Source organism: Ostrea edulis, chromosome 8 (genome assembly GCF_947568905.1).
Source record: "Ostrea edulis chromosome 8, xbOstEdul1.1, whole genome shotgun sequence".
Classification (NCBI taxonomy): Eukaryota; Metazoa; Mollusca; class Bivalvia; order Ostreida; family Ostreidae; genus Ostrea; species Ostrea edulis.
In genome coordinates this window covers 37,489,196-37,503,100 of record NC_079171.1, presented here as the reverse complement: position 1 = coordinate 37,503,100, position 13,905 = coordinate 37,489,196, and the positions used below count along the sequence as shown (strand labels likewise).

Sequence of the window (13,905 nt, the reverse complement as noted above, 5' to 3'; positions counted from 1 at the left end):
TGATCAATAAGAAGTAAAATATTTCTCTGAATGTATTTAGTTTCTTTTGTATGTGACATACTTTCAGTTTTTGGCTGTTGAGTACAAGATCTAACATTTTATCATATCACTTTTTTTGGACGACTATAACATAATTATGAATGCCGATGTATGGCCCTCTCTTTATACCAATTACAACACAGTGCAAAACAACATTGAAGAAGGACCACAACAGGAAATGAGGGAAATTTCCCACAATTCCAAACACCAAACAATGCTACTTACAGATTATTTCAAAACCTTGTATACCCATTTCATTTTGAAGGACACTTGTGGGGGAAAAAGTGGGATGTTGATGGTAGAGAATGAAAAAATCAACAACAAAGCAAGTAACAACACCTAGTAGTCTATATAAAGGTGAGCCACCATTTTTATTTCTGGTAGACTTCCTGGCACTGTCTAAATATGCAGTAGTAAGTGACAGGTGCTCCATTATTGAACACCACCATCTACAGATTCCAATAAAGGTTAATTATTTAATCCCATCAGCCTAGTAATGGCAGTTTTTTTTTCAAATCCCTCCCATCTAGCCCTGTATTTCAAACTTTTCAGTGGCTTCATGTAAATTTTGATTTGAATGGAAAAAAAAAACCCACTGGGTCTTATGTTCACATGTCCAATAACCATCAGATCTTGTTTCAACTACAAATGCACATTAAATAGTTATGAAGAATTGTCTTTTATTGCAATATTTATGCATTTCACTGCAGATATTGAGATCCCGGCGGCGAAGTATTATTGTGTAGCCCTGCATACTGATTAATTCTCCCAGGGTTTCTGAGTCCCTCAACAGACACGGTCTAGTAGATATAAGTGAATGTGCAGCACACTGTGATAAATACTCAAGATTTATAAGCCTACAAATTTATTCCATTTAATTTTTGAAATGCAAGTTGAAATTTAAAGCAAAACCAGACACTGCCTTTCTTTAGTTGCTATGTTTTTACACAGATTAGTAACAGTGTCGAGTACAAATCCAGTGAATATTTTTTTTCCATTAATATAGTTTTTGGATAAAATGTTCCTAACCAAATTCAGACAACAAAATCTCACACTGATCAGTGAAGGCAGATATCCTGTGACACAGTGATGAAACAAGGTGTGACTAACAAACCCCAAAACCAGCGGTGGTCATTTACCATCCATATGTGCCATTATTGCCATGGTGTCTGTTGTGTCCAAGTGTTTTGCACATGTGCAGTAATAGGTATAAAAAATGACCACTAACCCGTACCGGGACTTGAGCCAAAGCCGGGTGCTGGATGAGCGCCGCGTGGTGGTGGAGAGCCGCAGTGGGAGCCGCTAGTTCTGGATACGCCGCCAGAGGATGTGGTGCCCAGGTCTCAGTGGCTCCTGGGAAGAAGGCCGCACTAAGTTCCTCTGAAAAGCAAAGGGAGATGATCCACACGTGCACTAGATAAGCTATGTGATGGTTAATGCATATATTACCCACCAGCAACCACAGACACTTCTTTCATAATAAAAAAAAAACAATATGGCAGATTCCTTATCAAGCACAAGTAATTCGAGAGAAACATCCTTCCAACAAACTCTATAGGAACTGTCTTGCTTTCATTCATTTCATGATAAATTCAATTGAACAGAATTAAGTATATACTCCTGTTCATACACATGTATAAGGAATCTACAATGTACACAAAGAATAACCCTAGCCACCACTAATTCTACATACTAGCACCCAAAAATGCTATCCTTCTCATAAACTGTGCAAGTCTTCATTTTTTTCTGAACTGAAGAAGCTAAATTATCATATTCAGTTAACACTTTCCCATTTGTTCTAATGAACATCAATTTCTACATGAAAATTTCACTAAATGATGTGCATCTGCATAAAGCAAATAAATTGGTCTCACACTAATATTACATAGTATATTTATCACACTTGTAAACCCTCAGTCACACTAGAACATTAATCCTATATCCCACAAGTGTTTCTACAGTCATCTCCCTTGGCAATTCATTCTCAATATACATTTACACTTCAATAAATTTTTACAGAATTTGAGACATAATAAATTATCAGATTAGTAAATCTCATATTATCACAAATTTTACAATATTTCATTAAGGTTAAAGTTGTTCATATATTTTTTTTTTGAAATGATAGATATGAATCAACAAACCATTTATCATATGATGTTTTTATCTGGTATTTCAATTGAAATTCAGAATTGATCAAAACAAACATAAAATCAATTTAATATGCCAATAAAACAAAATTCAAAATGTATTGCTGGGCCTGTTGCAAATTCTAAGTAATAGATTTACAGCTGAATGTTGCTTATGTCACTGCAAAACTAAAATTTCATTCAATCTTTTCAACATGAATATGCATATTTTCATTACTTTCCAATGCCATTTGATTTTAGTACATTGGTTAATTGACCTAGTTCTCTGTGTATGTGAAAATGTATTGGTTGAACTGGTTCTTTGTGTATGTGGACAGTGATTGGCTGAACTAGCTTTCTGTGTATCTGCATTTTGATTGGTTCTCTGTGTATGTGTAAATTGACTGGCTCTCTGTAAACAGATTAAATGGCAGTGTGGTGTACATGTATATTGAAAGGAACAAACACACATATTTTCATATTCAAGCCACTTAAAAGTGTGATGCAAATATTTCTTGTTTTATGTACTGTGATTAATCCATGATGAGACTTATGAATACCAGTCCTGTGATTAGATATGAAAGTGTGAAGATTCCTGATCCGTGATAAGTTTTAAGAGTTGTGACATCTCTAATTATTTCTGTACGATGTTTTATTGGGGTGTGATAATATGCTCTCATGTGATTGGTTGTTACAGAGTTGTGATAAATTCCTGTCCTGTAATTGGCTGTTTTATAGGAATGTGATGATTCCCTGTATTGTGACTGGTTGCTATGAAAGTGTGATATATGGTGGGGGGGGGGGGGTGATATGTTTAATGTTAGCATGACAATTTCCTGTCCTGTGATTGGTTGCTATGGGAGTGTGATATATGGGGGTGTGGTATCAGAATTTCCTGTCCTGTGATTGGTTGCTTTGGGAGGTGTGACCTCTACTTACGCCCTGTGATTGGGTGGATTAGTGTAGGATGCGTGGCAGCTGGCTGTGGACTTTGCTGTTTAGGCTTTGTGACTTTAGTGTTGCTCTTTGCAAACTCCAACCTTAAAGTCTGTGGTAGATCAGGATCAAATCTAACTCCCTAAAATTCACAAAATTCTACAATGAATTCAGTTATAACATTTAAAATTAAAAACAAGCAGCTCCCTGGACACATTTTAAGCTAAGACATTAACAGGAGTCTCACCCTCATTTCACTAACACTGAATACTAATGATGTAAATTAATACTGCATTTTACATGTTAAGTCTCCAGATTTACAAAGGAGTCTACTCTTAACAAGTCTAACCTCCTGCAAAAATTATTACTCTTTAGCTGGGGACATAAATCTGCCACCAAAGCCTTTTTTCCCTAAATTTTCCTCTTTTATCATTTTTTTCATTTGTAACTAAAGCCTTTTTCTCCCTCTAACATTCACTCTTCATTTCAAACTGTGCACAGCTCTGATACTTCCATCATAATCCTTCATTACACATGTACTTCAGAAGCACATTAATTCGCCAGCAAGATGAATGAAATTTAAATAAAATTCTAATTACAAAATTCATAATCATAGAGAAATTAGACCTCTACTCACAGCTTGCTATCATGTTTCATTTTGTGGCTAATACTGTTCTAAACATCTCGTATTCACTTCTTGGTTTTTTATTTCACCACTTGATCAGACACCTGTACAGGTAGTAGAATGCTCACCTGCAAATCTTGTTTTGCTGCCTCTGCTGCGCTCCTAGAACTAAATGTCACAAATCCTACTGGCTGTAAACACAATAAATATATCTCAATCATCTACATATACATCAGATTAGTCTCTCAACAATTCACATCTCTCGATTTTAGCGGTTTATTTATCAACACAGTATATCAGATTCACCATTACGTTAGTATCTACACAAGTGCAGTCAAAAGCATGATATTATAATTGTAACTCAAATACTCATGTTTTCAAAGTATAATATAAACTGATATTGACATTATAGGGAATTTCTGTTTAACTCAATTGCAAGAGAGAAATAAAAAGATGTAGAGAGAGAAAAAAAGATAGAGGGCGAGCTTGAAATGCTGTATCTAGTTCAAGGTGACAGAATTTTAAGAGAGAAGGGAAATGTCCCTGGGCCGCTAACCAACAGAGTCCTAATTCTGGCCAGTTACTATAGTTACCCAAGGATATTCTATTTTTCATGCATTGTGGCCCATTTTGATGAGATTTAGATAACAAAAATCTCAATATAATGAAACTGCATCCCTAAATCAAATTCAGACCACACTCTTTCAATTTTCTGAACATATAAACTTGTTATTCAATTTGTTTTTCAATTATTAGATAGGTCTTCAGTAGAAATTAGATAGTCATTCTGTATGGCAGTAGAATTATAAATAATGAAAGCTTTTGATCTTTGTGAATTCCCCTGTCAATCATCAGAAGGGGTTTTTTCAGCAACTTCACATTGCAAAAAAATATGACTATAAAGCATCCTTTCATAGTAGTTATATAATATGTTTGGGGTTGGGGTTTTGAGGTTGTTTTTTTTTTTGGGGGGGGGGGGGGGGGTTCTATCTTGCGCACTGGTCAGTTTAACCAAATTACACAGGCAATATAAATATTGCATGCAATGAAAAGAAACCACAATTGTATCTCACAGGCAAAATGCTAGGGGAATTAGGGAGGAATTCTAATGAATATAATTATTTAAAAGGATTTCTAGGAACTGAATATTTCATTCGACATACCAAAACAAAACAGAAATTATAGTGACTGAACTAAATGGAGAATGAACTAAAAACTTTTTTACTATTTTCTAGAGACAGTCACTGAAAACTTCCACAAACTATATGTATTGAATATCATAGTTATAATTTACTGTTGTTGGTCTAACTGGGATATAAATAAATACTGTTAATCTACCGGCGGAACCAGTGTAAAGAGATGACAAGACTTAGAACAGGGTCATTATTGGGTAAATTATGCAATATAATACACTCTGTAGGAGAAGGATAGTCACAGTATAGTATGTATGTGAAGAGACAATGAAAGAAAAAAAAGAGAAATTTATCACTAGGATAATGAAGAGAAGAAGAGAAATATATTCAGGATTTTCATTGGTTGAAGAATAATAATTCAAGATTCTAATTGGATGAAGAGAAATAATCCAGTATTTGTCGGTTATATTTAAATCACCACCACCTACACATGCCCTCAACCTGTCATGCAGATTTTCCACCAATCACATTACAGAAACAACTTATTCAAAATTAGCTGACTTTGAAATTGTCCAATCAGAATGCTTCTTTAAATGTGACTAATTTCATAAGCTCTTTATAGCTTAAAACACTTGTGAAATTCAGCAGAATGTAGAAAAAATAGTAGATTTATTGAATATGAATTATATTTCATTGTATTTTCTGATGGACTTTTCATTTCATCAGCCAGTTTTCCAAAAATTGTATCCTTGTCACCCCTTTCTGGACAAGTGGACTTTCCAAACACATATACATTCTTTAAGGAAAAAGACACACAAATTTGGGAAGGGAGGGGGTGACAGGATAATTCTGCAATGGAATGGTATGTGTTGTGTACTTACGGAAGTATTTTTGCCATTTTTATTTGTGACTTTTAACAGAGACCCCTCGTATCCCTGTAAAAATAAACATGTGATCATTCGCAACAATGGTGCCTGGTGAGTTGTGTGAAGATAAGGCAGCCCTTAATAAAGAATTGTTTGTCCCAACCTCTGTTCTCTAGAACTGGTAGATTTATCATTCTTCCAAATGTGGGTTAAAAAACTGTTACAAAACTGCAAGTTCATGAATGGTATAATTAAATAGCCCTATCAATTAATTTACATATTATCAGGATGCGCTAAATGCTGCACATGTTTTAGCTAAATTTAAGACTTTTCAAAGATTTCTTTACAAGAGAAAAAGGGCATCTGCACTTTGTAAACTTTGTGTAATTTCATTCAAAACAATCATAAATTGTATGCAGTCGAGATATATGTGAACAGCCAAGATTTCTATCACCCAAGAGAACATTATCCAAACTGGGTTTTTTAACTGGTTATCAATCATTCATTAATGCTTTTATAAATTATCATTACTAAAGAAATAGATAGGAGTATTGGGACACAACACAGATGATTGGTAAATAGCCTAAAGAAGTTGGCACACTTTTACAGTTTCAAGATTTTCTGAACAATGTAGCATATATATCATGATGCCTTAGCACATTCACCTTTAAAAACATGAAGAAATGATAATTAAGACACCTAGGTAATCCCACTGATGATTTTTGGGGTTCTTTATACCCAAAGATCTACAATTGTGAAATTTTGGAAAATTTATGGGTATTTATTGACACACCATTCAAGAACCTGCATCTTGTCAACAGCTTAATTGATTTTTTTAATATAAAACTTTAAAGTTACAGCATACATTTTGTACATCCATAACTCCTTCTGAAAAGATTCAAACATTTTTGATGTGGTCTTAAAAATGCCAGTTCAGAAGGAATTCGATAACAAACAATATTTCATTTAAGGCGCTGCCTCTCAACCGTCCTACAAGACTAATAGTGGGAGGCTGTAATGCAGATTATCAATGACACTTATGTTCCTCGTGTTTCGCAAAACAGTTTTTTTTATTTTCTACAAGGAATACCAAATAAGTTATATTAGATGCAAATTCATATCAGATTTTCTTCAGTCTTGCAGAACAAGCATGTATTAACATACCTCCATTTATTTCGTATGTATTACAGATATAATAATTAAAAAAAACTGCTTAATGCTTATTTGTTAAGCTATAGCTATGATAAATCTTTTCCCTGTAATCATCTCTGAAATAAAATGGAGGTAAAAAAATCCAATGATATCACGTGTGTGTTAAATAGCATTCAATACAAAGTAATATGATGATCAATTAGCAAAAACTGAAAGAAAAAAGGTGTGTAATTGTTACAGCCACACAGTTAGTTTTCCACTAATCACTGTAAAGGAGGAAAATCAGACATGTTGTTTTAACAAAGATATGCTATAATTAGGCAACTTCTACTAGGGGAGATAATTTTGTGAAGAGTTCTCTCATTTAACATAATTTGGCATATAATCATAAATTAATCACAACATGTGTATTTTTCCACCTTCACAGTCACATGCTTCATTTGGGAGTTAATATTCGCCACGATCCTTTGAAACATTAGACAGGTGATTGCCAGCCCACACTCTTGGTGATGTTACTATGGTGACAGTGCTGTTATGACGATGTGACCTTTGAACTTACACTATTATTTTTGCCCGGTTTTCCCATCACCTTTAATAAAGCATTTTCATATCCCTGGAAGCAAAACCGTGCCATGAAAAGTTTGCACACAGACAGACAGACAATGGGTCACAAATAGGTGTGTAATTCATCTAAAAGGTATTTTCTCTTGAGTATGTACAATGAATCAGAAAAAATATATAGAAATGAAATTCAAATCAATTTAGTTACAGATCAAAAAGTCGTAAAATCTGTGAGAAGCAAAAACAAAGATAGAAAAGAAATGTATAGTGAATATTTTACAATTTTCAAAACATAATCAATGCAGTTTCCAATTTTCAAATCATTCCAACATGTGTTTTCAGTTCATCTGTTTTTCAAAGAAAAATATCAAAACTTAAAAATTCTTCCTAATAATTGTGTTTGATATATATAGATATGAAAAACTCGAATCGTAAAACTGAGAAAAACGGATGTATTTTTCATATTTCTGATGATCTGAAACATGCAATGTCAATAGAAATGAAATTCAACATTAAAACCTGATATACATACATATGTTAATTTCAAAATGAGAGGGGAGGATATATCTAAAGGAGCTCGGGTTACTGACACACAACGTCTTACATCTAACATAGCAGCAAGGAAAGGGATCATTAATTAGTTGTTGTAAGGGGGAGCAGTTATTGCAAGGTTATATATATACACCACACATAAAACACCATTCTGTGTAATCCCATCCCCTTCACTTCATTAGTAAGCCAATACATTGTAACCCCCTTATAGTAGATCATAATGAACAATACCTGTATATACAATCATGAACGTCTTGTATTAACACAACAAGGCTGAAGACTATCATAAAGCATTCTTTAATAACTGGGAGTGTGCATTGTAAGATACTGTTCATTAAGTACCAGCTACCAGGCTGCTATTTGTTGCGATGCTAAACAAAATTGACACAGAAATGACAAGACAGGGACGTTTAATTCCAGAAGCTTAATATAGCTCCTCTTTAAAAAGTGCCATTGTTTCACTTAATAATTAAATATACCTCTGAATGTATGAAAGCTCAAATGATTTTTTTCTTTCTTTCTCGGCTGTCATGCGGAATTATTTCATGATGACTATCGAGGACTTTTAAATAAAACCTTGTTCGAAAATGTAATCAACAATTTAAATTTGTTTGAAGCTGCTGACTAAGCAAAATGTGTGGTTAATCCCCGTCTGTAACTGGGATTAACAGAAACGTATTCGATTCCGATACTAAAAGAGTTAATCTTTTTAATCCCTGTATGTATCTGTGGTCTGCAAACAGATTTTCTCTCCTCTTTACCCCACAGAATACGTCAGCTCAAAGACTTAACATGCTTACAGTACAAAAACTTTCTTACTTAAAGTATCCCCTAAGAAAGAATATCTCACACATATACAAAGGAATTTAGAATAAAATTACCCACATTGGTATTTAACTCCAAAATGGTAATACAGAGAATGAACATAATCTAGTTTTGACCCAAAGGACTCATAAATCTTGATTAACTCCTGAATAACATAATGAAAAATCTCTTAATTGTAAGAATTAATTATTGATCGTTTCACTCAGCTTACGTCTAACGGCTTCCATAATATGTGTCAGATTTAAAAAGTTGATTCTTAGTGCAATATGTATGATGTTATCAAATTCTGATCTGCAGCAGTGACCTTGATATCACTGACCTTGACCTCACTGTGACCTACCTTGTAAGCTCTAAACAGGAGGTAGAGTTCCCTGGGCTTGGCATCCATCGGCAGCCCACTGACAAACAGGGTACGGACCTGAAACAGAAAAAAAATTCTATCAGCATGGATAAGAATTAACAGTGTTTGTGTAGTTTGGTCTTAAGTCTCGCAATATCGATCGACATAATGAACAATGCACATCACTTCAAATTACAGTAAACTTCGGAATATTTGCCGTTTTTCAAGAAAATCATACAGTAACACACCATCAAACTGATCCCGTGTCTTTGACTTATCCGGGTGAACCCACAGGAAGGTTTTGTACGGAAAAATCACGAGATTTATCCAATAAATACAAAATTTACCTGGACAGTAACATTCTAGATTGGATTATCAATTACTGTCCTTTGAGACAAAACAATGGAAGCACTTTAAGGACAGGTATCTCACCATTATAAATATATACTAAAGTTTTTTGTTCTGTTCAGAGCTGCATTGTCTTACACACAGCTATAGGTCTATATATTAAATATTAACCTTCCTTCTATTTCTGTATATTGACCATGCATAAACTTTGCCCTTAGATGTGACTTTCATTCATTAATTAATAACACAACTAATTCCATCTAGTTACTTCGAAGTAATTGAAAATTATTGATTTCAGATGCTGGGCAGTCATAAAGGGAGACAATTCAGCCCAGGGCACAGTTTCTTATAAACCTTAATACTTTAAAGCCAGCTCTGCCTGTTCTAGTAATGACATTCTAATTCAATAAAACCTCAATTACCAACAAAATATTGGGCTATTAAAAAACAATTCACCTGAGAGCTTGTTTCTCTCATTTTTAGAGTTATCTCCCTTATACCACAATGTTTAACATACAAACGCACGCACACTCCTTTTTTTTCTAACATTTTTATTATAAACTTAGTTTGTTTTAGTTTTCACAAAGATTATCATCAAATATTTCCCCAAAATTAGAATGCTTTCAAATCATAACAATTTGCTTGGCCTTATGGCGGTATATGTTTGTACCAGTTGAAGATTCTCCAAATTATTTTCCTCCCCGATAAACTTGACCTAAAGTGATCCTGCCAACACTGGCAAGATAACATCAAATTTCAACCTCCTATTGCTCTTTCAAAACAAGTCTGCATGTTTTAAAGTATATCCACCCCCCACATGATAGCTAGACTAATTAGACACCATTTATTATGGCCTGAGGAAAAAAATATGGTGAAATTATTATGCTGTAAATTCAGCGTTCTCGGTTTAAGAAACCAGAGGTTACAAGATGTGCAATTACAAATTATAACCCTCATGTACCCTGTGTATATATAGATAAGTATGCATAATCCCTTCATAACCAGTGCAGTAACATTTCACATGTCCTTGGGTACATGTTGACAAATATTGTGTTCATACAATGTCTTTCCTTTATGGACGAAACTCAATTCATAATAGGGGGGGGGGGGGGTCATTTTTCCTGGGCATGTTGAGACACAGCATCCATCCTTCCATGATACTCTTACTTTGGGGAACAAATATGAAAATTATACTTTATAATTAAGCATGCCGGCTGATTCTTGATTGATAATCTAACAGGAGATATTCCGGGGGTACCGACTGTACTTCTGACAAACAGAATGAAATATTAAAGGAAATGTCTGTCTCTACCCCTCAAAGAATGGATGAACACTCCAGGGGTAATTGATTATATGGCTATAGGTTTACAAGAATTCTAAATTCACCGCCTATCCATGGGTAAAAATAAATTCTCTTTCTGACTTAAACAAATGTGTCACCGTGATTTCCAAACATTATACTAAATCACAATTTCTTGCTACTGAGGTAACGAGTGTAGTAGATTCGCATCATTATGCACAAAGCAGAATAATGTGAATTTTCAAAACTTCTTGTTATGTTACATTACAGCTTAATTATATCAAGAGATATTAATTGTTCTCCCATGTCGCAGTGATACGGCAATGACAAGAGAGGTATACTGTATATATAAACACACCAGGGTGACGATTATCTGGAACGTTAACAAAATACATTGCCTGCATTCCATCACTCAAAACTCAGTATCCACCACTCAAAACTCAGTATCCACCACTCAAAACTCAGTATCCACCACTCAAAACTTAGTTATCCTTTATTATCATGAATCCTTTTATTTTGGTTCAAAACTCGTTTATCTGGAAAGTTGGAAATATAAATTTTTCTATTTTTCTCTTTGATCAAATTCAAATGTTAAATTGACATCATATGAATCATACAACAGAGTGAATGATAAACCTCATGACGTGAATGTTTCATTATAAACAGTAATTCATTATAGGTGTGCTCATAATAATTATGTTACACTGTACTCAGTAAATTAACATGATGATTACATGATTCATGTTCAAAAGAGAACATATTAAGGTAAAATAAAATCCAAAAGCAGTTCTTAAAAAGGTTAAAAAAGTTTTTCATTTTTAAATTCATGTTTTAGAATTTGAAGATGAAATTTGGTACAACAGAACCTGAAAGCTCTGAATGGATGAGGTATCTTATTACATCTTAATGGGCTCAAATTAAAAACAAATAAACCATTTTCATATAATATAATTCTCATATGGATCACCATCTTGTCAGGAATATATTGTCCTTATCGCATGTTTTCTTTTTATTTAGTTTACTTATGTGCACTCTCCATTTTGTTATTTAAATGAAGAAATATTGCAAACCATCCTGCAGTCTATAGGAAAATTGTTAATAACATCAAATAAAGAAATTGATTTTAGCCTCAATAAAGAAAAGCGAGAGAATTAATGAAGGACCAGAAGAAAGAAAAAAAAAACAATTAGCATTTTCCATACCTGGTATTTTAGCATCATTGCTAGATTACATAAGCCAGTATTGATCCATCTGGTTGCTGCATACACACACAGACACAGCCTGATATTAATGTCTCCGATACCCAGCAAAATTAGAATAATTTGTCAAGCATTTCAGATCTGACTTGGTATTGGAAACGTTTGTCAGACTTTTACGGAGGCGGTGTCTACCTATATACACTAACCGTAAATCTAGGTATAATGAAAGAGCCACAGACCTTCGATCAAGTGGTACACTTAATGACTATATATAACCCTTCCCCAGGCTCCCAACTCCAATCCAATGGCAAAATTCAAAAGACAAGAGATCTCTGTCCAGTAACAAAATCCACAGGGTATCCGCAAACTTCACAGAACCTCATTACATGACCTCCTACAGAGCAAAACATTTATAAGAGATATCAACTATTTTAAACCGTTAAAAAATGGTCTCTCGATTCTGAAGTCAGTGAGCACTTGCGGAGTGTCTCAGTGCATGTTCTCACGATGAGTTCTCTTAATCAGCTTATCACTGTATATTACTCCGAGTCCTATCATTTTACCACTTTATTCCTCCTGAAGTCCGTGCATAAACTGAGAAACCTGGAGAAAAAATGCCCCATTGTCATGAAATTAGAATCTCGACAAATTTGACCAATCAGAGAGCGAGAACAAAGATCAAACACATATCACAAGTCACAGTGCGACAGACACAAATTGCGGGAACTTATAGTTATCACAAGGGGGAGGGGCGATGTCTTTTTTGCTGCAATGCTTGTTACCTGTGAACAGATTAGTATCACACATACCTCAAAACACACTAAAGGAAAGTTGGGACTGATGGTGTGCTCTTAATATGTGATGATTTTTTTCCCCTCCCAAAATATTTCCTCTGATGTTAGGGTCTCTCGAATTATTTATCTAATCAATTTTGAAGGGTAATTCTCCAGATCACAAGATAACCCAACACAAAATCAGTTCCTATAAATATCACAGACTAAGATCACACAGAGCTAGTCCATACAATCCCATAGTTTAATTCCAAAAAATTGCATTTAGTATACTACCTTAAACCCACACTCTCACAAAACTTAAAAGTCCCCTGCTACACATAAATTTTCATGTCTCTCCAATCAAATTCCATGCTAATTTTCCCCCGCTAATATTGACTTCATTACACTTCCTCTCCCCAGAAAACTCATACTATATATCTGTACCAGCAAGTCCCCACAGTACTGTAAAAGCTTAATATATTGAATCATTTTTCTTCACCATGTGCCTTCAATTGTTCCTCTACAAAGAGAGGGCACCCAATCAATGCGGTACATCAGAGACTGAGGAGGATAAAAGGACGTCCATTAAGGCTGTGCTTACAGAGATGACGTTCCCTATCATATTTCCACCTACACTAATTTTCAACCTTCTCACAGTATCTGACAGTCAGTTGTATCTGCCAAACAAAAAGGGCACCTGCAGATATACAACAAAGGGACTTCTTTCAAGTATATCACAGCTCTTAATTGCAGAACAGGGCTACTTTTGCAGTATGCATGACTTTTAGGGTGGGAGAAGTGTGGTGGGGGGTGGGGGTTCTACAATTATGCCTGCTAACCTCCACTGTACACTTTGAAATTCCATTAGTTAACTAATATGTCAACTCCATTTAATGAGGTGAGACATTATGGACAGTGGATAGTGTTGTTGGTGGTTTATTGCAGAACTTCAATGTGATTCGGGAGAGTTACACAAAATGCTAAAATTCTACCCAAGTTCTTCTCCCTGAATGGAAATAAAAAGATGTGCATGGTCAGGCACAGATATTTACACCTCACCCTCCCATCCAACCTCTTGAGGGCGGATTCAGGCTTCGCACCTATACTGTGCCTGATGATTCTATTTT

The 13,905-nt window shown here is 34.6% G+C and overlaps 1 protein-coding gene across 19 annotated transcripts in view; it reads right to left on the bottom strand.

The window, feature by feature from the left end:
* LOC125660916 (U1 small nuclear ribonucleoprotein A-like) overlaps nucleotides 1–13,905 on the bottom strand; it is a 76,117-nt gene that overhangs the window by 14,023 nt on the left and 48,189 nt on the right. For 6 of the 19 annotated variants that reach the window (XR_007364544.2, XM_048892720.2, XM_048892721.2 and 3 more), the window contains exons 2-7: nucleotides 9,159–9,236; nucleotides 7,440–7,493; nucleotides 5,744–5,797; nucleotides 3,858–3,920; nucleotides 3,108–3,246; nucleotides 1,274–1,419 (exon numbers count right to left, since the gene is read on the bottom strand). Coding sequence is in view for 18 of the 19 variants with exons in the window: in XM_048892720.2 (XP_048748677.1) it covers nucleotides 1,274–1,419; nucleotides 3,108–3,246; nucleotides 3,858–3,920; nucleotides 5,744–5,797; nucleotides 7,440–7,493; nucleotides 9,159–9,236 (534 nt within the window). In the remaining variant the exon portion in view is untranslated. Of the gene's footprint in view, nucleotides 1–1,267; nucleotides 1,420–3,107; nucleotides 3,247–3,857; nucleotides 3,921–5,743; nucleotides 5,798–7,439; nucleotides 7,494–9,158; nucleotides 9,237–12,008; nucleotides 12,594–13,905 lie in introns of those variants that run through there. The other 13 variants (XM_048892726.2, XM_056146011.1, XM_048892730.2 and 10 more) reach the window with 6 other exon arrangements.